The following is a 22,916-nucleotide window of genomic DNA, read 5'->3' on the forward strand; positions in this document are numbered from 1 at the left end:
GCTATGCTCTTAGCAGCTACTCAAGGTGTAACACTGATGGAAGCAGTGCTATCAAAGCTCCCACAGGAATCAGCCTATTGATACCGTAACCAATTGCAAGATGGGCCTTTTCCGACAGTTCATTATCTCCTTTCAGTTACTGCTCTTGCCCATTTGTTCATACTTTTACTGTATAATAGCAGAGGAAGCCTAAAAGTGGAGGTGCTAACCCCGAAGTCTCAGATAATGACCTTTAAAGTGATTTACATTTTAAAAATAATTTGGTGCTAATGCAGAGATCAGATCACTAAACCTGACTACTGTCAAAAAGTCAAACAGGCCAAGCAAACTTCATTGTTCAAGCTGAGAAGGCTGGGGGAAAAAAAAACAACTTAAGCTGAGCAGAATATAACAAGAAAATTACAGTCTTAATTCAAACCTCAATTACATTAGGTTTTATCCTAGATATGTCCTGGGAACAGCTCCTGATAATGATGTGTTATTACCAAGACAGAAAAGGATGTCTTAAAAGAAAAAAATCCTTGTATTCTTGTAGTGTCAGTTAAAAGAATACATGATGAAAATAATTCCCATCTTGCTTAGAAGTTCACATAACATGACCAATAATCCTTTGCATGTTTTATTTTGAAAACAAAGCAGTCCAAAAGGAAGATATTTTTTTTAATATTAAGACTGTATTCCATGCAGATAATCCATAGTAAATACATTGCATTAAAAGACAGTTAAAGTGCCTTTAGTCCCTCAAAATAGTCCAACTGTGCTGTAAATTCAAGTATGTGGAAAGTAGGCCTTTAGTTATTAAAAGAATATTTTTTGATCTGAGTCCTGCTCCTATGGATCTCAAGAATGGGGTGGGGGTTAGCCCCCAACTTTCATGGGAGCAGAACCAACCCCGTGCTGTGTTTTCCCAACTGCTGAACGCAGATGAGTGGCCAGGCAGCAGCTACGTGATGCCATTTTCTGCCTGATGACAGGCAGCTGCCTTATGCCCGAATGACATGCCCAGCAGTTGCCACAAACTGCCAAGGCACGGTGCTTGGAAAGACAAATGAGGAGCCATAGCAGTTTGTGTTTTGCATCTTCTTTTAACCAGCTGAGCAACGGACTGAGCACAGCTAACAGCCCCAGCCCATTTTATAGCTATAAAATACACAGGTCGATATACACATGTACATTATGCAGTCTGCTTTGAAGCAAGCCCAAATGCTGGGTTCATCAGAATCTAGAGGAAAACCTCCGGATGTGGCTAGAGAAGCCACATGATTAAAAGCAAAATCAAATTCTTTTTACGCCAGAGTCGCCATTATCATGTTCTTGTTTCAGCACTTGAGACTAGCAAGATTAACCGGCATCTTGAAGTCAGAGTTTGATAGGAAAGGAATATCAATCCTGCTGCGTTTGACGTGGTGCTGCCAGCATTATATTCACACCCAGACTCTCCTCTTCAACCTTAGAGCAGTACTTGCTGCTGGTAAAGACATTTTTCTCTTTCTTCTAGGCATCAGCAACATTACCATTGGGCTTTCCAGAATTTCACAACCAACCTCTTCCACTACAAAGCTATGTCCAAAGAATATTCAGAAAAGATTGCTTCCTGCTGACTCGCGAGCTTCCCAGATGTGAACTTCAAGCGCCCAGAGCCAGACCTCATGTCAAAAGGTAGGGCAGAGTATTTTTCTTCTCCTTGAAAGACAGCATGTAAGTGCCTTGCTTCTTCAGGCTGAGCAGTGGGAGATGCTGGTCAGATCCAAACCTTCAGCTCAGAGCACACACATGACCATGGGCAGTAACTTCTTCACCTACTCTAAGACCTTGTAGAGATCATGAATTGGAGCTGTTAAAGGCTCCACCTGACAATACCTCAGACCATATTCCTTGGTACAAGGTGCACATCTGGTGCACAGCTACAGAATAGGCTGGTTTGTTTTGTTTCTTTCCTTAGTGGGGAAAAAAAAAAAAAAAAGAAAAAAGCCTTTTTTACTCCAGACACTCAGAACTTGACATCTTCCCTAAAGTATGGGTGTTTTACATATCTCAGCCATTTCTGTGCAGTGGCACTTGGATGTTGTTATTCTCCACCTGAGTATCTGATCCTTTTTGAATCCTCTACTGATCCTGGCTGCAATAATACACCAGTGATTTATACAGCTCAATTGCACACTATTTAAAGCCTGCCTTCTTTGAAATTCGCAGCATTTCAGAACTCTTGGATGCTACCTAGCATTTGTAAGGGTTGGAGGGGGAAGAGGAGTACCCAAAATCTTGCTGTTACTGTGTATGCATGTTAGAAAAACAGTAAAAACAAGGGCATTATTTGAAGAGACTTCATTCCAGAGAAAATTCCTTACTGACTCATAACTATGTCAAAGGAGATCGATTCTGGGCAAAAACTAGATGACAGCATCCTCTTGAATGCTTTCTGCTTCAGGGAAGCAGGGGTTAAAAAACCCTTTCCAGTTGAAAGCTTTATTTGGAAATAAAGTTTTCCTCTAAATAAGTCTAAAGAGAGACTGTCTGGGCCATAACAACTTGGCACGATCTATTTGACTTACCCTGTTTGAGCATTTTGGTGCCTTTATGCCATAAAATGCAGCAAAAGTCTCCCTAGTGGCTATGTATGAGAAAGTATAATCTGGGGTCTAACTGCCACAAAGCATCCATATTTATCTTTAATGGCTATATAAATTCAGCAGATGAGAAGGAAAACATTAATTAGACAGACCCTGCCTTTGGCAGTAATCACCAGCAGTGACAGCTGAACCAGCCAGTGGATAAAATATGCACCAAACATGATTATCAGAATAAATAACTGAGGATCAAGAGAAAATTAAAAAAAAAAAAAAAAAAAAAAGATAAAAAGTCCCCTACAACCAACACCTTTTTTGGTGAGGGAAAGAAAATTTTACCTTACACTGGACTTTGTACTCTCTTTTTTTATACAGGCTTTCCTCAGTTTAGGGCCAAATCCTGTGGCTGGTGTCTGTGGAAGTAGGGTAGATATTTCTGCAGATTATCTTGAATTCTGATTGCACAGGAGGAGTAGAAAATCCTGAGAGGTCTAGCGTCGAAACCCTTAATTAGGGTCAGATTCTGGAATCGTAGGTACAAATCCAGACCAGGGGCCTGTCACAGACATAACAAAATAAAATAATACAAAAAATTCCACTGACTTTAGCAGGCTCTAAAAACTATGATGTTAACGAGGTGATTTTCAGATTTTCAATGGTGTGAAGGGCTTCACTCCTTATTTATGTGATGGGCCCATGAATGAGCTTGGATTTACTTCAGGATTTAGCCCATGGGAGGACACTACTTTGGCTAGTGCTCTGTCCCCATCATTGTCCACCAAAACCTACTCTGTTCCTGCTCGATTAGCAGCCATGCCACTAGGACATATTTTGAAGGAATCTAGGAAATTTTTTCCACACACTGTCTCCTTTACAGAAAGGGTCATCATTAGTAATTTAGCAAACTAAGTAGATGCCAAAAAGTGCATCAAAGCCATTGGCTCACAAACAGCCTGAAGGTGAATCCTCTGCAGGGTTTTACCCTTAAAATGGATCAGGTTTCCCTTTCTTCGGAGCAGGGGGAAGAAACTGCTGCTTTGAAAGGAGAGGAGGGCAGGGAGTTGAAGCCATGGTGGTGGAAGACCAGCTACAGGATAAAAAGACAAGGGCACAAGGCTTCTCAGCCACAAAGACAGAATTAAATGTCACCTGCCCCAAAAGAAGGCAAAGAGGAGAGCGGAGAAAAGGACAGAGCTGGGCAAGAGGGGATGGAGAGCCAACCTGGCCTCTCCTGGGCCACCAGCAGCATCTACCCCCAGCTACCCAGCCTCTCCGTGGAGAGCGGCAGAGGCAACCCGCCCAACTTTCCTGAATGCAGGCAGAGCCAGTGTGCAGCAAAAAGCATCGGTTTTGCTGTCCCCAAGAGCCTGCTGCTCGAGGCAACCACGTATTTTGCCCATACCAAGATTTGCCCCTGCTTTGCTGCCCCTGTTAAGGCTCCTGGCGGAGGAGGGAGGAGGTCAGCCGCACATCGTGGGAGGAAAAACCCAACCACAAAACAAAAACACCCCACACCAAGCTAAAAAATGGACTGCACTTTTTTCTACCGCCACATCCAGGGCTTCGGTGCCAGGCTGCAGGCAGAGTTCAATGTCAGAACTGACTGCCACCGCTGCAGGCTCTGCTGTCCCAGGAGGAATCCGGGCAAGTCCAGCCTCACTTCACCCTGACTCATTCTTTTCAAATACTCCATTGGGTCTTTTTCCTCTACTTGCTGTTTCTTTTCCAAGAGGGGAAAGACTTTGCAATAGAATAACAGACAACTCCAACATTTGAGACATGGGAGGTTTGAGATGCAGGGGTAGAAGCGCTCAGCACTGTTCTGCTTCGACAAAACCCTCCTTCTCCTGGCTGGCTGGCTCTACCTCCGAGTACGTTGCATGGTTGGTGTGATTTCGGAATTTCATGGCAGGCCAGTGATGTGGCCTTCGCTGTGGATGGAAACAAAGACCCATCAGAAGCTATGACAGAGCCTTTCACACCAAGCCTGTAGGGAAATAGAAAACTCAGTCCTGAAATAAAAACAATGCTGTCTTTGTGAAAGTTTGACTTTTCTTAATAAAAAAAAATAATTTAAAAATCACTTTATGCTTAAAAGAGTTCATTACAATGCTTCAATCTCGCTGAACTGACCCACTAGTAAGGTTAAAACGGAGAGTGGGGAGGAAGTGGAAACTTTAGGTGCAATGTCACATCAACCTTAGAACAAGGACAGCCTGTGCCCAGGGTAGCAGCCAAGGATGGCCACAGGCTTCCTGTGCGACCACACACACATCAGCTCCGTGTCTCCCCTCGATCTACAAAACAGGCACACCCGATTGCCCCTTCTCAGCCGTGTGTAGATAAATGCATCAAACATTGCCAAGTCCTCAGGTACTGAACTGGTAGAGGCCACACAGATCAATCCTCTGAAGCCTGTCTCTGCAAACAGGGCAGATGGAGGAAAGACAAGTGCTCTAGGAAAAAGCCAGGGAGCGATAAGGAAAGGCTGAGGGCTTAGTGTTGCTCACTCCCTCCGCAGCAGCTCCTGTGCCAGGATTCAGCCCACTTCTGACTGCCTCGGGATCCTACACCGAGCGGTCTTCTAGCTTTTAACAGCAGATGGAGATTGCTGGACCCCCTGTCTTTCCGAGAATTAAAATCTTCCATTTAGAGCATTCATGCCACCACTTCCAGAGTAGCTGATGGCATCACATCTATCAGTAAAGTCTGACAAATTTAGTCAACAAAATCCAGCTGGGCAATTCAAAAGGCAGCGATCTCAATTATGCCATAGCTCCAACTGAGCCCTCCAACCAGGCTGCGTGGCGACTGCTCATGCAAGCAGGTGGAAGAGTCTAACGTTGCACGGGGAAAAAAAAAGGCGATGTGTGAAAGGGAGCATGTGAAAGGGAGCAAAATAAAACAGTGTGGGAGGGAGAGAGCCTAAGTTTAAAACATCATCAACTGGAGGTTGGGGGATTAGCTGTGACTGTAGGACCATGAAAAGAAACTCAGATATGAACCCTACCAAAGTTTCCCCTCTCCTCTTCTCTTTGCTCCCCGCTCTCCTCTAGCAGGTTAGGATTTGCGTGGATAGCACAGGAAGAAAAAAACAGCCCGGGATAAGGCTCTCCACTCACCTCAATGAAGAACAGGGCAGCGTTGGAGGTGGGGTGGCTGTTGATGTAAATTCCAGCAAGGATTATAGCTGCAATGAGCAACACGGCCAGAACGATCCCCACGATAGTACCTGTGTGAATCGGGGCGCCTGCTTTCTTGGAAGGAAGGCTGCTTCCCACACCTGCAAAAAAAAGGATTCCATTGAGTCTCGAACTGTGTTGAGACCTCGGGAAAAGAAAGGACAGAAAAGCAAAGTGAGGCGAGACCCTCCAGAGCGCCACATGGCCGACTAAGCAACTCGGCCTGCCCTTGTTTGGCTCCACAAGAAGGGAAGATGCACTGGAGAGCTGCCTGAGCTCCAGCATTCCTTTCAGCTGATAGCAGTTAGCTGGTTTGAAAGAAGATTAAACCACCACCATGCAGTAACCCCCTCTCCAATCCATATTCTTTATATATTGGCTGCTCACTCTGATAGAAAGCCATTAGCCATATGCTGAGTGGGGTCCTCAGTGTGTCTTACCCACAGCCCTCCAGCTTGCCCTCACTCCTCGGCTATGAATATGCAATCTCACAGAGCTACAGAGGGTGGATGTGGCATATATTAACAGTGACGTTACCAGCCATTTGGGGAGCAATTTGGCTGAAACTAGGAAGATCATGCATTTCAAAGGCCCCATGTCTGCAAAGGAACTGATCCTGCACCCAGTTCAGCTAGTTTAACTTTCCTGAGCTGCTTTCAGGTACAAGGGATAGGCTCGTGGTTTGACCAAAGTTCTTGCAAACCTGACATCAGGTGAAGAGGGCTCGGCTCCTTCCCATACTCTGAAATTAGTAAGAGCATTACTGGCAACAGTTTGGTTCCCTGCCCTCGGGGGTGACGCACAGACTTGGACTGAGAAAAGATTCAAGGGAACAGAGATAAAAAAGGCAGAGCTGGGCTAAGGATGCTTTTTATGTTTGGATTTTACACTGCTCTTTGTCACAGCTGGGGAAATTCAAAAGAAAAAAAGGACTTTGTGTCTATGCAAAAAACTGCAAAGAAAGGGAAATACACAGAAAGAGGAAACTCATCATCTTAGTTTGCACAGCAGGACTACGTGGGAAAAGTAGACAAACAGCGTCAGGGTAAAGCAGATTGGTCCCGACTCTCACTTTTCACTATCTGAAATGGTATTAATCAGAGTAAGGATAATAGGAGCCTTATCTTGATTACATCCTTCCAATCTCAGTTTCACCTGTCCACCCTGCTGACTGATCGCAACTCCCTGGTGCATTTGCTTTCAGTGTAACATGTTTTCGCTTGGAACAACTGTAAGCAGGCAAGAGTGAAGATTAAGGCCTTACCTTCGCTTCCTGCATACTGATTGAGCTTCGTATCATCTAAAAAAAGAAAAGAAAGGCAAAAAAAGTAAAGTTAGGAGCTTTCTATGATATTCTGCATGCTTCCCACCCACTTTTGTTCCTCTGTAATGGGGCCACTGACAGAATGCACGTCTTTGCACAGCACTTACGTGGCCAGTGACAATTTTAAACTTCTGGAGTTTGGCAGAAGAGGAAGGCACACAGAAAACAATAGTGAAAACATGTGGCTTATGGTTGGTTGTCTTCCTGGAGCACAAACACCTGGGGAAACTGGTCATTAAGGATGCTCAGTGTGCAAGGCTGAACAATCAGGGAATGCTGGATGAGGCCCCAGCCCTGGTGGGTGTCTGTGTTCAGACTATGGCATTTGCAGCAATACCCCGCCAATACATCCCAAATCGATGGGTGTTACGCTGTAGCTGTCTTCCACAGGAGCCCAAAATCCAGTTCCATTCTTCACCTCATTCCAGAAGAGCCAGGACGTATCGTACAAGGCTTTATGCCTTGATGGCTTCCACATCACTGACCTTGCGAGTCCAGCCGAAAGCCTGATCCAGGATTCTTACTGCTTGGCTCACGCCTTTGCTCGCTGCAGCACTGACGCATGACCAGCGAGCCAGACACATCCACAAACATCTCCACAAGATCCAGCGAGCAGGGCTGGCTGGCTGGGGAGGCTGCGGAGGGGTGGGTCCACTCCTTTGCTTCACTCCTTCCTTCGCTGTGCTTCTCCAGATAAAGTTCGCTGCCTGATGCAGCTGGCTGTTTGTTTCCTTCCAAGATTACAAATTAACTTCATGCTTGACTATGTCACAGAAAGCCTCTTGTTCTTTTTCCAAGAATTGGCGATGAGTTGGAAAATAATCTCAGTGGTGGTGTTACGCTCCCCCTTCCTTTAATTGCTCCTTTCAAAGTCAACTCTGTCAGGCAGGCACTCCGTTCCTCCCCCCAACTCCTTCCCATTGCTGAAGGACAATTACTAATGTTCCTTTCTATTTATTCTAATTAGCAGTTTGCGTTAGGGACTATTAAGCAGCAAAATTGAAGTGATACCTGCCGCTAGGATCTGAGGAGCCAGCCCTGTGTTAATAGGATTATCAAGCTTTAGAACATGGGTGTCTCGAGGGAAACTCGGGTTCTTATGTGGAGCTTTCCTATGCCGAAACAAACGCCGTTCCCAAGCAGAGGGCAATCACCAGCCTGTGCTGTATTATTGTCAGTCTGAGAGCGCTGGCAGCCCTGAGCCACCAGCTAAGACCAGGCACATTAAAAGCACGAGCCTCGATGTACAGTATTAACCTCTGTTACGATGCTGGGGAGTCTGTCCACCAGGGACTAGTTGCTTGTTGACCTTCACGAACGTGTCCGAAGGCTGCGATGCAACTGTAAAACTCTTCCCACTGGAGGGTTTCATCTCCCCCCTGGCCACATCACTCAGTCCCACCTCTTCAGCTGCCCTTCCTTCTCCTGTCCACTGCCTCCTGTCCTCACCCCTGCCCTTGCGCTTCAAAGATGGGGTCGTGATTGTATTTATTTGGATGTGAGTTGGCTTTAAGAGGCATCGGAGTGAAAGACCTCGCCGGGGATAAGCGTCAAGGATGGGGCGTCCCTGCTCACCCCACCTGCCCCTACCTTCCGTAGTGAGGCTGTCAATGAAGAGCGAGGATGTGGAGGTGGTGACATCCTCATCCAGCGGTGAGAAGGAGCTCTCAGGAGGTGCTGAATAGTAGTTGCCTTCTGCTAAATCCTCACAGGTCTTCTCATCTGACTGGAAAGAAAAGAGAGAACAGCTACTTTTCCCAGCTCTCGTAAAGCGAGAGTGCCAGGGAGCCAGCGGTGAGGGCTGCGCTTCCCAGGCTTAGGGCAACCGAGCCCTTGGGGTTCAAACCCGGAGTGAAAGCAGGGGACATGGTCCAGAAGTACCAGAGGGAAGTATGTGGGGGGTGACCTGGAGGTTGGAGAAGAGGAAAAAAAGTTTGGGAACCACTGAAGTAGGACAAATGACAATGATCTGGCAAGGTCCTGCAGCCTGACCTCCTTGCTTCGCTGGCTAACCTTACATCAGTCCTGTGACCTCCTTTTTCCTCACTCAGCCCTCTTGATTAACAGGGAACAAAGCTGAGTTTTCAGTGGGGAAAGGAAAAAAGCCCAATAACCAACCAAAAAACCACCCAAAGCAGAAACAGATGTTTCATTAGAGCTGATCTTTCTGAGACAAAGAAACTAGTTCATCCAATGTGGAGATAATTGTGCTAACAAGGACAAAAAAATATCACAAGGGCTAATTTCTTCATGCTTAAGAGTGAGTAAGAGTCATGCTTCAGAAGGTGAAGAAAAAAAATAGCCCAGTGTGCTCAAACTGCACCATTTGCTAACTTAGGGAGGTCTCTGCACCTTTACTGAATATCCAGCATCGACCAACACCAAAACAAGACTCCAGTAAGGCACACGCAGGGTTAGATGGACCATCCTTTAACCATCCACTGTAATGGGAAAGGGATTATGTAAAGGGATACCCAGCCTGTTCCAGAGCAGCGTGGGTCAAGCGGAGCTGAGCATGAATTTTCTGAGCTGGGATAGGGCCACTGTTGTCTTCTGCAGATGAGAATCCCTCCTAGCGGAGGACCTAAGGGAAGTGATTCTTCTCTCAGCCTTACCTGGCCACAGCCGTAGGACAGCCACTCCTCACGGTACCGGTCAAAGCCGCTGGAACATCTGTGGAGAAAAGAAGCGTTAGCCCGTGGCAGAGGAATTCCCGACAGACACAGCAATAATAATGCTTATTTGCCCGTGATTTCTAAGCTGCCTGCAAGTCCCAAATGCTGCCCCGATGGGTGCTGCGTACAAACACTTGGATAAACAAGTATCTGAGGACTGGAAAGATTATATACAAGTTGGCCTCCAAAGACATGGGGTTTCCAGTACAGCTGTGCTGGAAGGACCCAAATGTTCCTCTTCACCGAGGAGGAAAAGGGTCAACACCACTTCTCCAAGGGAAACGGAGAAGCAGAGAAATAGGAAAAATATATAGACTGAGTTTGAATTTCCATCCCCTGGACTCTGTGCCAGGGCAAGGCCGTGATCTTCGCGAGGTTTTTTTTTTTTCCCAGCAACATCTGCACAGGAAAAACACATTAAAGAAATTACAAACGACATCAGGAAAACACCAGCTAGAGAAATCTCTGCAGAAGCAGAGGGAATGAAATAGCACTCTGACCCTTGGAAAGTCTCTGGGGATACCAAAATGTGAACCAGGGGTTCAGCTCATATCAGCCCTAATTTACCCAACTACCAAAAAAAAGAGGAAAAGCCACAAAAACCTGCAGGACCTGCTGAGTCACCAAGATCTCTGCTGAAAGTACTGTTCCTGTAACAACTACAGGCTCAGCAAAAGCAAAAAAACAAACTCCACTGCCCAGCTGAGAGCTAAGAGGACTCTGGGGTGCATCCCGAGTCCAGCTCAGCCTGGAAGCCACCCCACCAAGTTCCTTGGGCAAGATCATGTTGGCTTTGCAAAACCAACCTGGTTGAAAGCCAACGAGATAGCGGCAGCCTTGCTCTAGCTTGCGTTTTCCACCACGCTTGCCATTCGTACTCTCCATTTGTAACTCCGGCGCTGCAGGGCTGAGGTGCCGACACGCCGTTACGGCTGCAGGAAGCGTGGCTTTTAGCCAACGCGTCAAGAAGTCACCCGACTATGAGCGATAAGAACAAACATCCTGCAACAGCGGCTTGGATTTTGGAAGATTGGGTTTGCAAACGCTGTGAATTTGGAATAAGCAGAATGATGAAGTCCTCGAACCTCGGGGTTTCAGCATAAACAAGATCCAGGCTAAGCCACTGTATCCCAGGCTTGGTTTTGCTACCAAAGCCACATCTGGTTTCACGCATCTCTCTCAGCTGCGAGAACATAATATTCTCTGATCTGAAGCCACCACTGAGCAACTGTCATTGAAAAATGATGTTCCCCTGGCTGGGTTTGTATTCCAGCCCACTGAAAGGCAGTGAATCAACGCTGATTTATAGGGTCGCTTTGCTGATGTCTTGGGATCTTTCCCTGTCCCAGCTGTCCTGCTCATACCTTGCCGAAATTGCTGCGTGTAAGGGAAGGGTGCAAGTCTTGAGAGAAGGGCTATAGAAAGGGGTGAAGGTGCCCTGCAAGCGACGCCGGGGTGAGCCAAGGCTGTCATTGCGGCAGGCGCTGGGACGGGAGCCAGCCAGCGTGCCTTCCTGGGAGAGCTGGGCATTTCCAAAGCACGGCTGTCCCCGTGCCACCTGCGAGGATCTGTGTTATTGGGCCCTCTCCCCTGCCACTAGCTCTAAATAAATATTTCAGCAAAATCTCATTAAACTCTCTCATGCTCCTTATCACGCTGCTGGAGCTGAAGGAGAGCACGGAGCAGGGCTGCTGCATGGCCGGCACTGCAGCGGGGCCAGCCTCATCCCCTCGCATCCTCCATTTACCTCCAAAAAAGCAGCAAGCGCCCCCCACCCTTGCTGTGTCTCCCCTCTGACGAGCCCCGCCCCCGCAGCTGGGGGTCCTGAGGAGCATCCCTAGCTCTGTGACCTACCTGCCATCCTTCAGACTGAAGCCTTCCCCAGCCTCCCTGCCCTGCCCTTCTGTCTGAAATCACAGCCTAAGTCAGGACACGTTTCCCCCATGTTTAAGCTTACTGAGTCGCGCTTCTGGTCTCAACTTGTTCCAGCTGCTGCATCAAAACATCAGGACCAAAAACCCAAAACGTCTCCTTTCAGCGGCGTGTAACCGGAGCTCAGATCACCGCTTAACCACGGCTGCAAGGCTGAGCGCAGCACCCTCACTGAACCAAAATGCAACAAAAACCCAAAGCCAGCCAAAAAAGGAAAATAATAATAATAAAAAACCCAACAACGCTAATACAGGCATCAGACCTGGAGTTGCACTTGCTCTCCCAGCAACAGAAACATTAGCAAGAGAAGAGGTGGGAAGGAAACTCATGGCAGCTACCTCTGCAGGACATGACACCAGCTGCAGTTGAAGGTCAGCTCCGAGGTCACACACATTTCACAGCTCTGATGCTGGAGACAAGCTGTAAAAGAGAGAGAAGAGACGCGCCAGTGATACACCAGCATCTGCACGGGCACGAGGGAGCATCTGCTGAGAGCTGGTGGCATGGGGAGAGCCAGAGCGTCAAGGGATGAGTCTCTAACTCAACCTCCCTCTGCCACAGACCTGCAGGATAAGTCAGCACCGTTTGAGCAGGAGCGGACTCCCCGTCCACCTGCAAACATCTTCCCGTTCTGCTCAGCTGGGAATTAAAACACACCTGAGGCTTATGCCATTTCTTCTTCTACAGAGGGTGTTTCTCAGAAGGAAGCAAGCAAAACTGAGAGGTTTAACCCTCTGTTGCTATGTCCACACTAAGTAGTTCTGCAAGAACATCTCCACGCTGGAGAGGACTAGCTGCTCGTAAAGTACCACCACTTGCTCGTCACCCTGTCTAGAAAAGATGGCCAAGAGGGCTTGTCTGCAAAAGAAGTCAAGTGAACCAGCAGTTTTAACAAGCCCCTTGGGAGTCCCTGACAGCCTGCAATGAGAGCCGAGAGCCGATCCAGTCCTGGGAAATACCAAGTGATGAAGGCAGAGCACCAGAGGGTCACATCCTGCCCAAAAGGCAGAAGCATCCCCATCCCACCTGGGGTGCCTGGTGCACCTCCACCCTGACCCAGACACTCCATCCCTGGGCTCGCCAGGCTGCCCCTCGCAAACCCACCGCTGCTGCTGCCCCTGACCTGGGCTGCCCACACTGCTCTGGTGGCCTCCAGTCCTGACCTCCTCCGCTTTCCCCAGCGGACTGCCACGTGGAGGACACGGACCTCTGTAGAAAAGGCCGAGGCTAACCCAGTTCATCCACTTCTGACCTGAATAAGGCTAAAAATTAAACCCCCAGAAGAAAAAGCGGAGTCTAGTTCTCTCCCGCTCTGTGGGTCCTCTGAAGATACTGCTCTCGGCTACCCTAGCTGGTGGCGAAAAACAAAATAGCAAGTCTTAAAGAGAAAAAATAGAATTATTGCAGAATGCTTATTTATGATCTGCTTTGCAGTAACCCTGCCTGCTGTTAAAATTGTCATAAAATACCCCGGGGAGACCATTTAAATGCATAACCTTGGTATCTTCATGACAGATTTACTCTCTGCTCTGCATTTACGGACTGCATGATGACTTTCCCTTGTGCGCATGTGTCCTTGGATCCGAACACTAAAAATGTATCTATTTAGCAGGATCTTTAAGAAATTTCAGCAGAGTGTGGAGGCGTAGAAAATGTCTCGTAGACAGACCTGAAGTGAACCAGTGTCCAGCAAAATTAGCTGCAGCTTACGGAGCAAAGAGGAGTTTCGGTGGCTGGACAGGTGGGAAATGCTGGAAATTTCAGTGCAGGAAATAAAGTACTGGGGCGAGAGGGGATCTACTGGTGAGCAACAAGAGCCATCGACATGGCTGCACACGAGGAAGGGTGCTGGGAGAGCAGCAGGGAGCACAGCGTGGGACCACAGCAGATCCTAGGGACATCGTGCCTGGCACCGCTGCTCCCATTGCTTGGCTGGGGAGCGCTAAGCAAATCGGTTCAGGTGAAGCCCCTGCGGATCCCTCCTTTATCAGCATCCTCCATCCCTCCTTTATCAGCATCCTCCATGCCAGCTGAGCTGTGCCGCATGCCGGGCTCCTGCCTCAGCTACGGAGCCGCCAGGCTGGCACACGTGTGGCATTTGCTGTTGCCTGAGCTTGACTCTGAGCTGATGAATCCAGAGAGGGCTGGATGTACAGGACATTCAGCAACAGCCACAGAATGCCTGGGGGACCCCCGTGCAGGGGCGAGCTGTACCCCAGCTGGTAGCACACCCTCCCTCCCTGGCTCTGGTGCACAGGAGGATCCCAAACGTTGGGTGATGGGTGGCAGCACCCACTGAACCTGCCTCCTCCAGCCTTGGCTTCCCTCTTTGGCTGTAAATTGGAGCCGCTGGTTGCAACCACAGGAGGGGAACGCGTGCTGGGGCACCAAGCCAGCCTGTCCAACTTACTGGGCAGTGGGGTGAACTCCACGGCTGACATGTTGGTGATCTTGCTGGTGTCCAGTTCCACACGGTGGTACTCATAGATGGTCCGACGGCGGGACTCTGAAACGCGGAGCCTTGGCTTTAGGCTGGGCGCAAACCCACCCTGCACACCCTTCCCCACCCTGCAATCCCAGCGGGAATCCCAGCACGTGCGGGGAAAGCTGAGGTTGCTGCCACCTCCCAGCTGAAAGGCAAAGGTGGCCCCAGGTCTTGGGGTCGTTCCTGTGGGAAAGGACAGGGTGCGGAGGCTGTCAGGCTGCAGGAGAAGCAAGGCAGGGGGGTGCTGGTGGGGAGGAGGGATGTCAGGGCACTGCTCTCCTCTTCCCAGTTTTGCTAGGAGGAGCTTGGAGCTCTCTGCCCCCCTCTCCCCAAGCAGAGACTCCCGAGATGGATGTGGTCCAGTCCTGCATCGCTCCAAACAAACACCAAGCTGCACAACACATTGCTCGTCAGTGACTCACGAGGCTGCGAGCCTCCCCCGTGCGCAGCGCTTGCCTGGAGCTCCCCTGGCGCCTACCCCCAGCTCCCCCTTCCTTCTCTTTCCCCTTCATCCTGGGGGCCAGAGGGGTCTTATCCTGGATTCAGGCTTCTCCCAGATTTTCTCCCACAACCTGCCACTAATTCATGTGGTGACAACAGCCAAGATGCTTCCCTGGCATCACACCTACCTGCACACCTAATCAAACCTGTCCTTCCAGCACGGCTCTGGGAGACCAGTGGATGAGCGGGACAGAGTGCTCCCCCCTCTACCCCCTCCTCTCCTTCCATTCAAGCCTTGTTTCTTCACCTCATTAGTTTTTTTCATGCCCGGTTCTTGCATTTCTTCTCCCCTCACCCCCCCGGGGCAGGCAGGAGGTAGAGGCAGGGGTCCGTAAGCCCACCGGGGACGGAGGGTACCAGCCCGATGAGGGCAGGCTGGCGGGGAGGGGAGGCACCATCCAGCCTGGCCGAGATTTTTACACAAACTGTTGTAAACGGGTAATAAATGAGGGCCAGATGGCAGGCTCCATAAATAACAAGGAAAAGCAACCGCGTCGGGCGCAGCGCGGGGAGGCAGCAGCGAGGTTGGGCTCCTCATGACAAGAGGGGATGGCAGAGCCTGGAAGAGCCTTTTTGGCGAGCTCGCCCCATGCCTGCAGCGCGTGGCACACGTGGAATAAGCATGCAGACACGCATGTAGCTGTCCCCATGTCCCATGGACGCAGGTGCAGGTCCCAGCCCTGCAGCACCCGTGCCATGACACGCATTGAAGGGCAAACCAGAGCAGCAGCAGCGCAGCTTGCAGGCTCCCCTAAACCCCCATGCCTATAGAAACGGGGCACACAGCCCCCACCCCCTGCCAAGCCTCTTGTCCATCTCCAGGCTCATTTGCAATTGTTCTTCCCCTCCTCCTCATCAGCTGAAAGTCAGGGAAGTGATAGCTTGGCTGCTCACAGTGATTTGGAACACACTGGGCGAGAAGCACCGAGGCCTTTTGCCTGCAGCGCCTTGCCAAAGCACACAGCGTTCGTCGTGAGCCGGGGCCACCCAGAGCTTGGCCATGGAGAGATGCTCCCCGAGGGGGAGGCACCCCCAGAGGGATGTGGGACACAAGAGCATCGCTGCAGCCGAGCCCCGTACGCCTCCTCACGCTCCCTTGCTCCCCATCGTGAATCCAAGCAGCGCACCCTCATGCCTTGAAGCGCCCAAACCCGAGGACATCTCATCTCTCCTTCCCCAGCTGCCCCCTCTCCCAGCTGCGATGCCAGGGGAGCCTCGGCATCCCGGTGGGATCAGCTGCCTCCCCCTGTTCCTCAAGGACTCACCAGGCACCTCGGGAGACGAGTTGAGGATCATGAAGGCATCGGAGAGGCCGGCTTTCACAGGGTGCTGGGTGGCGCTGATCTGTAGGACCGGCATGGGGATCTGCAGCCAGGGAGAGAGGACGTGATGGACCTCAGCCCTGCCCTGGGCTCCTGGCGCTGCTGTAGGAGTCTCCAGTGCTTTGGTGGCACTGGGAATGCCCAGACTCAGCGTGTGAACAGTTACAGCCCCTCGTCTCCCCCCAGACCCACAGGGATCCCCCGCGGGGACCCTCCTGCCGCGCCTGCCCCAGCAGAAACATCTCTCACCTCCTTGTACCCAAAGACGATTCTCCCGGTGCTGTGCAGGGCCGCCTGGAAGGTGAAGCTGCCCATGTCCTCCTTCCCCTGAAGATAGACCTTGTCCCACTGCACCACAAAAACCGTCCCTGGGGGAGAGACCAGAGCGGGTCAGTGTCGTCCCCCCTCGAGTCTCTCCTTGTGCCACATCTCCACAGCCTGAAGCTCCAAACCACCTCGTCCCCAACCTCCAGTTGGGGCATCCCCAACCTCCAGTTCTGAGCAGATCCATGAGCAAACCGCTGCCAAACATCCCTGCTGCCCCCCCCCCGGGTGCTGAACACCCCCGGCTGCCCTAGGCTCCCCTTCCCCACACCCTCACCTGGCTCCAGCCCCGCCTTTGCCCAGTTTCACAGGGAAGCAGCGGGCAACTGGGCTACCACTGCAGGGATGTGGCTAGCAGGGGTAGGGGGGCAGCCAGAACGGGGCTCACCGTTGTCCAGGTACTGGACGGTGGAGTTGCGGGAGTAGCTGGGGTTGAAGTTGGCCATGAGAGGGGCGACATACTGCGTGGCCGTGAGCATGCGGTGGATGACGTCCCCCATGAAGATGAAACCTGAGGAGCAGAGGAGGGTGAAGCAGCGCACGCTCCCCCCCACCACCCCGGGATGCTCTCTCCCTCTTCCCGACCTCCCACCACCCTTGCCCCGGCTCACCCATCCTTTTTGACCCCCAGCATCCCCCTCCCAGGTCTCCCCCAAGCCCCCCCTGCATCCCCTCAACTGCTGCGGACACTGAGGCACCAGCAGCACCCAGCTCCCCGCGGACCCGCAGGACAGGGGTTGGATTTGGGGTGCAGGGAGAAAGCTGGAAGGGCTGCAGCCCCTTCTCTGTCTCAGCTCCCCAGGGCTCAGGGATGTGGGGCAAGGTTAGAGCCAGCACCGTGTCCAGCCCCATCCCCACGAGACCACCTACCCAGTGCAGACCCCCCGTCCCACCCCGACTCACCCCCTGTCGCTATTGTGACCTGTCGCAGGAGGTGGCCGTAGAAGGGGAAGTCAAAGGAGAGGACGATTCTCTGCAGGAGGGAGATGGGGTGAGAATTGTCCTCAGCCCTTGGAAAAACACCTGTGGGAATTGGGGGGGGGGGACGGGACACACGGGGACACAGGTCCGTGCCCACCAGCACCAGCTCTGTCCTGGGCTGGGGCAAGCTCCCAGGACTGGGGTCTGGAGGAGTGGGAGAGGGGTGGGAGCGGGGGTCCTGTGGGTGCCCAGTCCTCATGGCTCATCCCCTTCAGCTCCAAACTGGGGCTGTGGGAGATTAAATGCTTCCCAAGCCTCGGTCTCCACCGGGCTGTCACGAGGACCCGGAGGGGACGCTGCTGCCCGGGGGGGGCAAGGTGCCACCACCGGAAAATCCCTGTGGGAAGAGGGGACACGGGGACACCCCAGGCTGCCCCCACCGGCCCCGTGGGCTCACCGAGGCCTGCCGGTGCGTGTTGGAGAGGATCCCGTGGATCTTCACTTGGCTCCTGTTAGCCGCTGCCATGTCAACCCACAGCCCCCTCAGACGGGTGTCCCCCGACCCGTAGATCCGTGACACATAGTAGCTGTGGTTGTCCTCCTGCAGCCGGGGGGAGACAGCGGGGGGGACAGGGGACAGTGTCACCCAGCTTGCTCCGGGGAGGTGTGAACCCCCAGGCACGGCTCTGAGCAGCTGGGACCCAACCTCAGCACGAAGCAGCAACAAACCCGGCACAGAACCCCCCGTGTGAAGCCAGCAAAGGATGCTGAGCAGTAGGAGAAGGTGCAGAGAAGACCCAGGAGACCGATGGAGCGCAGAGATGGCAGGCGAGAGAGAGATGTGACCCACACGAGACTTGAGCAAAGCGGATGCAACATTCCCAGGAGGAAAACATCCCGCTCCAGAGCCAGGGCTTCGAAGTTACAGGCTAAAGAGATCGCTAGAAGCGAAGCAAACCACCGGAGACAGGAGCTCCGAGGAAACCGCGACCCTTGGACCAGGCAGCCTGGGGAAAGCGGCCAAGCCACCGCCGCCACCCGAGCGGGAGCGAGGGGCTGAGGAGGGGGGACACGGTGGGGGAGCAGGGCTGGGGGTGCTCTGCTGGGTGGCACCCCCGGAGCGTGCGATGGGCCACGGCTCTGCATGAGTGACCACCCCCCCCTCCTCACCCAGGGCAAGGAGAGGGACCCCAGGCACCCCCCCCGCCACCTCCCCAAGCCACCAGCAGCACCCCCACGCCCCCCTTCCCCCACAGCCCAGGGCACAGACCACAGGGCAGCTCTGCCAAGAGCCACCTCAGAGCGGTCGGGGACCTCCCGAAGGACACACGGCCCCAGCGGGGACCTGCCCGCCTGGCTCTGCGGCAGCTCCTTGGGGACACCGGGAGCAGGTGACATCCCGGGTGCAGCCACCCCTGCGCAGCTCCTGTCCTGGCCACACCGTCCCTCTCCGACAGGATTCGGCACGTGGGGGGCTGGGGACACAGCTGGGGACACAGCTGGGAGCTGTTGCCTGTCAGGGGAGGCCGGTTCATGCTGGGGGCCAGGGGGGGGACGAGAAGCATCTTAATTTTCCTTGGGAAAGCGCTGTTCCGTTGCTCCGTGCCAGCACCTGGCGCGCTGCCACGCTCGCCGCTTGTCCCCATCTGCTGCTCTTCTGCCGCTCAGCCCCCTCTGACCCCCAGCCCCCCTCACCCCCAGCATCCTCCCTCCAGCTCCCCCCACCTTGGGCGAACCCGAGACCCTCTCCCTGCACACGAACCCCAGTGCCAGAGGCAGGGAAGGAACCCGGGGCCCAGGGCTTCGTGGCTTGGAGGGGGTAAAAAACCAGAAAGCGAAGCCCCCCGCGTCCAACAGCCCCGTGCTGTTACCCCAGGAGCTGCTGCAGGTCTGCGGGAGGCGGGAGGAATAAAATGCTGTTAGAAAAATTCTGCAACCTGGCATTTTTTTTCTGCTTCAGTAAAGCTCAGGGAGAGCTGTCGCACTCCTCCGCCTCCCATGGAAGCCCTGACTCCAGGGAAAACTTTCCCAACTCTCCCCCATGGCAATTATAGCCCCTTCTTGCCCAGAGGGACTGGTGCAGCCCAGAGCCTTCCCTCCCCATGGATGGGGAAACTGAGGCACAGGGAAGGCTGTGCCAGTACCTGCTGCATCCCAGCACCCACCTCCCCATGCAAACGCTATGGAAACCCCCTGGGATGCAGGGACAGGCCAGCACTGGGTGACAAATGACAAGACCTCTCATGCCCTTGTCCCTGCTGTGCCTTCCCGACGCCATCCAAATAAACCAGGGGGGAAACAGAGGCGGGCCGGGAGCGCGGAGGAGCTGGCTGCCGAGCTCCTGACCTCATCGCTGACTCATTAGGATGTCCTAATCCGTCACCTTGCTTTGGTTACAGCAGGAATTAAGAGCGGGGAGGTTTTGGACACACAAATAAGTGGGGAGTGCAGCCGCCGTGGGGCAGAGCTCGGGGAGGGACGGAGGTGATGCCCAACATCACAGTCCTCTTCATCCTCCAGGTCCTGAGCTGTCCTGCTGCATCCCAAACCTGAAATATCTGGGGAGGGGAGAGAGGGGAAGCCCTTCCAGGCCACAGCTGCCTCAGCCCAAGGTAGGGTCGCACCTTCTGCAGGCTGGATGCGGCGCGATGCAGTGACGCGTGGAGTAGCAGCATCCCTGACCTTGAACGTGGCCCCGCTCTCGGGGCAGACGCTCCGATCCCCCCGACAGCATCGAGCCCCAGGAAATTGCTGCCTTTTCCTCCTGGGAACCACAAGCACCATCACACCCTCCCTGCGGCTCCCCAGCATCTCCACACGCCGTGGTGGTTTTGGGCTGGTTTGGGGCTGGTTTTTTTTAAAGACTTCCACATCAGGGACTTCTCTGGCCTCTGGCCCCTCTCCATCCCTGCTGGCCAAGGAGCTCGAGCGGAGCAGAAACAGCCACAGCTGTTCCTCCCCTGCACGCTGTGCCACAGGGCACTAATGCCACCAAATCCACCACCAGCTGCCGGCAAAAACACCGGGACTGTCACCGCGGCCAGCGCATCCTCCACCAGAACCCAGCCTCAGCCAGAGCCACGCGTCTCCCCGCATCCCCGAGACCCTCAGCTGCCAAGGGAGGCCCCGCCACAAATAACCGGGAGCTAATTGAGGGCGGGTAATTAGGCACAGCCGGGATGTGAGAACCAAGTGAGATGTCCCAGGAGGTGACAGCGCTGCTACATGAGTTCATTAGCTGCCATGGACCCCCCCCTCTTCCCTCACAGCCCCCTAGCCCCAGCACCCTCGGCAGCATCACACGTGGCATCGTGGCATCGCGGCCAGCGAAGTGTTCCCAGCGTTTCAGGGCAGGGATGGCCCTGGGACCTGGCAGGGCTGGCGGGCAAGGACGGCCGCAGGGCTCGGAGCGGTCCCCGGGGCACAGCCACCTCTCGCTGGGCTGTAATTACCCACCATATATTAAACTGGAGCCAGCGTCCCCACCAGCTCCCTGCCCAGCCTGGAAATAGCTCTGGGCGGTCAGGCGCTGGCCGCATCCTGCCTCGGGGCAGGCGAGGGGCAGCAGCGGGGACCCCAACTCACCACGATCCGTGTCTCATTGGCCGGCAGCGTGTCGATGGCCAAGCTGCCCCCCACCAGGTCCTGGCTGATGTGGGTCCCCTCTGTCCCCGCTGAGGTCTCCCGAGCTCTCCGCTGCCCTTCGCCCACCACTGAGCTCCCGGGAGGGCGTCCTGGGGGGGCACAGGAATGGGTCAGTGGGGTCCCACACTGGCTTGGCACCCGCCTGTGGGCTGGGATCAACCCCCTCCCCCAGCAAAGCAGCTTTCTGCTTAGGTGACATGAGTTTGGGGGGTCTCAGCCCTGATAAGCAGCATGACAGCAATGATGGAGATGCAGGGAAGGGCTTCTCGGGTCAGGGTGGCTGCAGGGTGCAGGGACAGGTGACAGACACCCACGGCCCAGGGAGGACAGCGGTGATGGAGGGGTGAAGGGAGGCAAAAACCACCTCTAACCCCCCCAGCTCAGCTCACACGCCAGCGGGTGGGGAGAAGCATGAGGTCCTGGAGATGGGGAAGACGTGGCTTCGGCAACAGGGCACCAGCGTGGCCGTGTCCTCGATGTCCCCAGCCATCGGTCTCCTCCACCAGGCCGGTACGGGGCCTGGGTACCACGGCGGCCTCCAAACATCCATCTCCAGAAGAAACGTGTCCCTCATCCCACATCCCTCCCTGCCCAGCTCCAGCCCCAGGGAGTGGAGGCCAGAAACACGGCACAGCAGTGGGGATGGGGGGGGGACACACATGAAAAAGCCATTTGGGACCAAATCTGCAGAGACTCATCACATTTCCCGGCAGCTCAGCACGGGCGGAGGCGGCGCGGCCGGCACACGCTCGCCCACGGGCAGGGACAGAGCCAGGACGTCTGTCCCCAGCGAGTGGGACAGCAAAAACACCCGGTGGGGCCACATGCTGCTCCCCTAACCCCTGGGGAGGGGGGCTCCCACCTTCACCCCCAGGGAGAGGGAGCTAATTACTGCCTAACGAGCTCCCGGGCCCCTCCTGAGCTGTCCCGTGGGGCAGCGTGTCCCCAGTGCCTCCAGGAGGGGAAACTGAGGCAGGGGGAGCAGGGCTGAGCTGGCAGCTGGGGGGGTGTACCCCCCTGAGGATGGATGGGGAAAGGGGGGCTGGGGGGCACTGGGGGGGCCCAGCCCCTCGCCACTGAGGACCCCCAGGGAGCAGAGCCTGTTCCGCAGGCTCCAACGAGCCCCCCCACGAAGGCTCCGGTGTCCTCCCCAAAATCTCACCGCGCGGCTGCACCCCCAGCCAGGCCAGCATCAGCCATGTCACGGGGAAGGGGGGGATCCGGGGGGGGGGGGCACCCCACTAGCCCCACTCTGCCCCACACGGCTTGGGGGGGGGGGCGGGTCCTGGCACCCCACAGTGCCAGTGCCCTCTGCATGGGGATGCTGAGGCAGGGGGGGACGTGGGGCGCAGAGAGGGACCCCCGTAGCAGGTCCCACCCCACGGGTGGCTGCGGGGTGCGGTGTGACACCCACCTGCGCGCCTGGGGGGGGGGGGGGGGGGGGGAGCAAGAAGACACCCCCAAAACACAACCCACCCGGGGGGGCACAGCGCTGGGGGGGGCAGGCAGACGGCTCGGGCGAGGCGCGACCCCCCGGGCACAGTGACCCCCCGGCCGGGCACTCCAGCCCCCGGGGCCGCGCATGGCGCTACGCACCCTGGGACCCCCTGGACCCCCACTCCCGGGATACCCCCCCCACACACACACCTACTCCGGAGGTCGCCCCACACCCCCCGCCGCGCTCCCAGCCCCCCTACCTGCGCCCCGCGGGCCCGGCGCGCCCAGCACCCCGCGGAGCAGGCAGAGCAGGATGAGGCCCCCCCAGCGCATGGTGGGGGCGGTGGGCACCGCTGGCCCCGGCTCTGCTGGGGGGGGGGCTCAGCGCCCCGCCATGGGCCGGCGCCCCGCGGAGCCGCGCTCGGAGCCGGAGCGGGAGCGGGAGCCGGAGCCGGGGGTGGGGCCGGGGGTGGGGGTGGGGCCGGGGGTGGGGCTGGGGGTGGGGATGCAGCCGGTGGCAGGACCCCCCCCCCCGCCGGGGGGGCTCGGGCAGCGTGTGTCCCCCCGTCCCGGGCAGGGCTGGCAGCTGCTCCGAGCATCC

The 22,916-nt window shown here is 54.6% G+C and overlaps 1 protein-coding gene and 1 long non-coding RNA gene across 9 annotated transcripts in view; one reads left to right on the forward strand and one right to left on the reverse strand.

The window, feature by feature from the left end:
- The window catches only part of LOC308055523, a 16,348-nt gene extending 12,625 nt beyond the window's left edge, over positions 1–3,723 (forward strand). For 6 of the 7 annotated variants that reach the window (XR_013924549.1, XR_013924551.1, XR_013924552.1 and 3 more), the window contains one exon: positions 1,499–2,851. This is a non-coding gene — a long non-coding RNA (uncharacterized lncRNA). Of the gene's footprint in view, positions 1–1,498; positions 2,852–3,586 lie in introns of those variants that run through there. The other variant, XR_013924550.1, reaches the window with a different exon arrangement.
- PLXDC1 (plexin domain containing 1) lies at positions 607–22,767 on the reverse strand. Of its 2 annotated transcripts, XR_013924547.1 has the most exons (15): positions 22,576–22,767; positions 20,819–20,967; positions 17,691–17,834; positions 17,216–17,285; positions 16,701–16,823; positions 16,238–16,356; positions 15,932–16,031; positions 14,091–14,186; positions 12,019–12,100; positions 9,689–9,746; positions 8,664–8,799; positions 7,014–7,049; positions 5,690–5,850; positions 2,907–4,498; positions 607–1,937 (listed from the first exon to the last, which is right to left on the reverse strand). XR_013924547.1 is itself a non-coding variant. In XM_080369533.1 (14 exons), the coding sequence occupies exons 1-14, from the start codon at positions 22,646–22,648 to the stop codon at positions 4,379–4,381; spliced, it is 1,467 nt and encodes a 488-aa protein (XP_080225659.1). In that variant the 5' UTR covers positions 22,649–22,767; the 3' UTR covers positions 607–4,378. The 2 variants fall into 2 exon arrangements, 1 of the variants encoding a protein (XP_080225659.1); XM_080369533.1 differs by having other exon boundaries at positions 607–4,498.
- Positions 22,768–22,916: the final 149 nt, after the last annotated feature.

This window comes from Falco punctatus (genome assembly GCF_963210335.1).
Source record: "Falco punctatus genome assembly, chromosome: 19".
Classification (NCBI taxonomy): Eukaryota; Metazoa; Chordata; class Aves; order Falconiformes; family Falconidae; genus Falco; species Falco punctatus.

Bases quoted from the DNA above. Each gene is read 5' to 3' on its own strand.
- PLXDC1 (XM_080369533.1), bottom strand. From the start codon at position 22,648: ATGCGCTGGGGGGGCCTCATCCTGCTCTGCCTGCTCCGCGGGGTGCTG. The intron at 16,032-16,237 runs GTGAGAGATGTT...CCCTGGCTGCAG, and splicing joins TCGTCTTTGGGTACAAGGAG to ATCCCCATGCCGGTCCTACA. The intron at 7,050-8,663 runs GTAGGGGCAGGT...TTCTTTTTTTAG, and splicing joins TGACAGCCTCACTACGGAAG to ATGATACGAAGCTCAATCAG.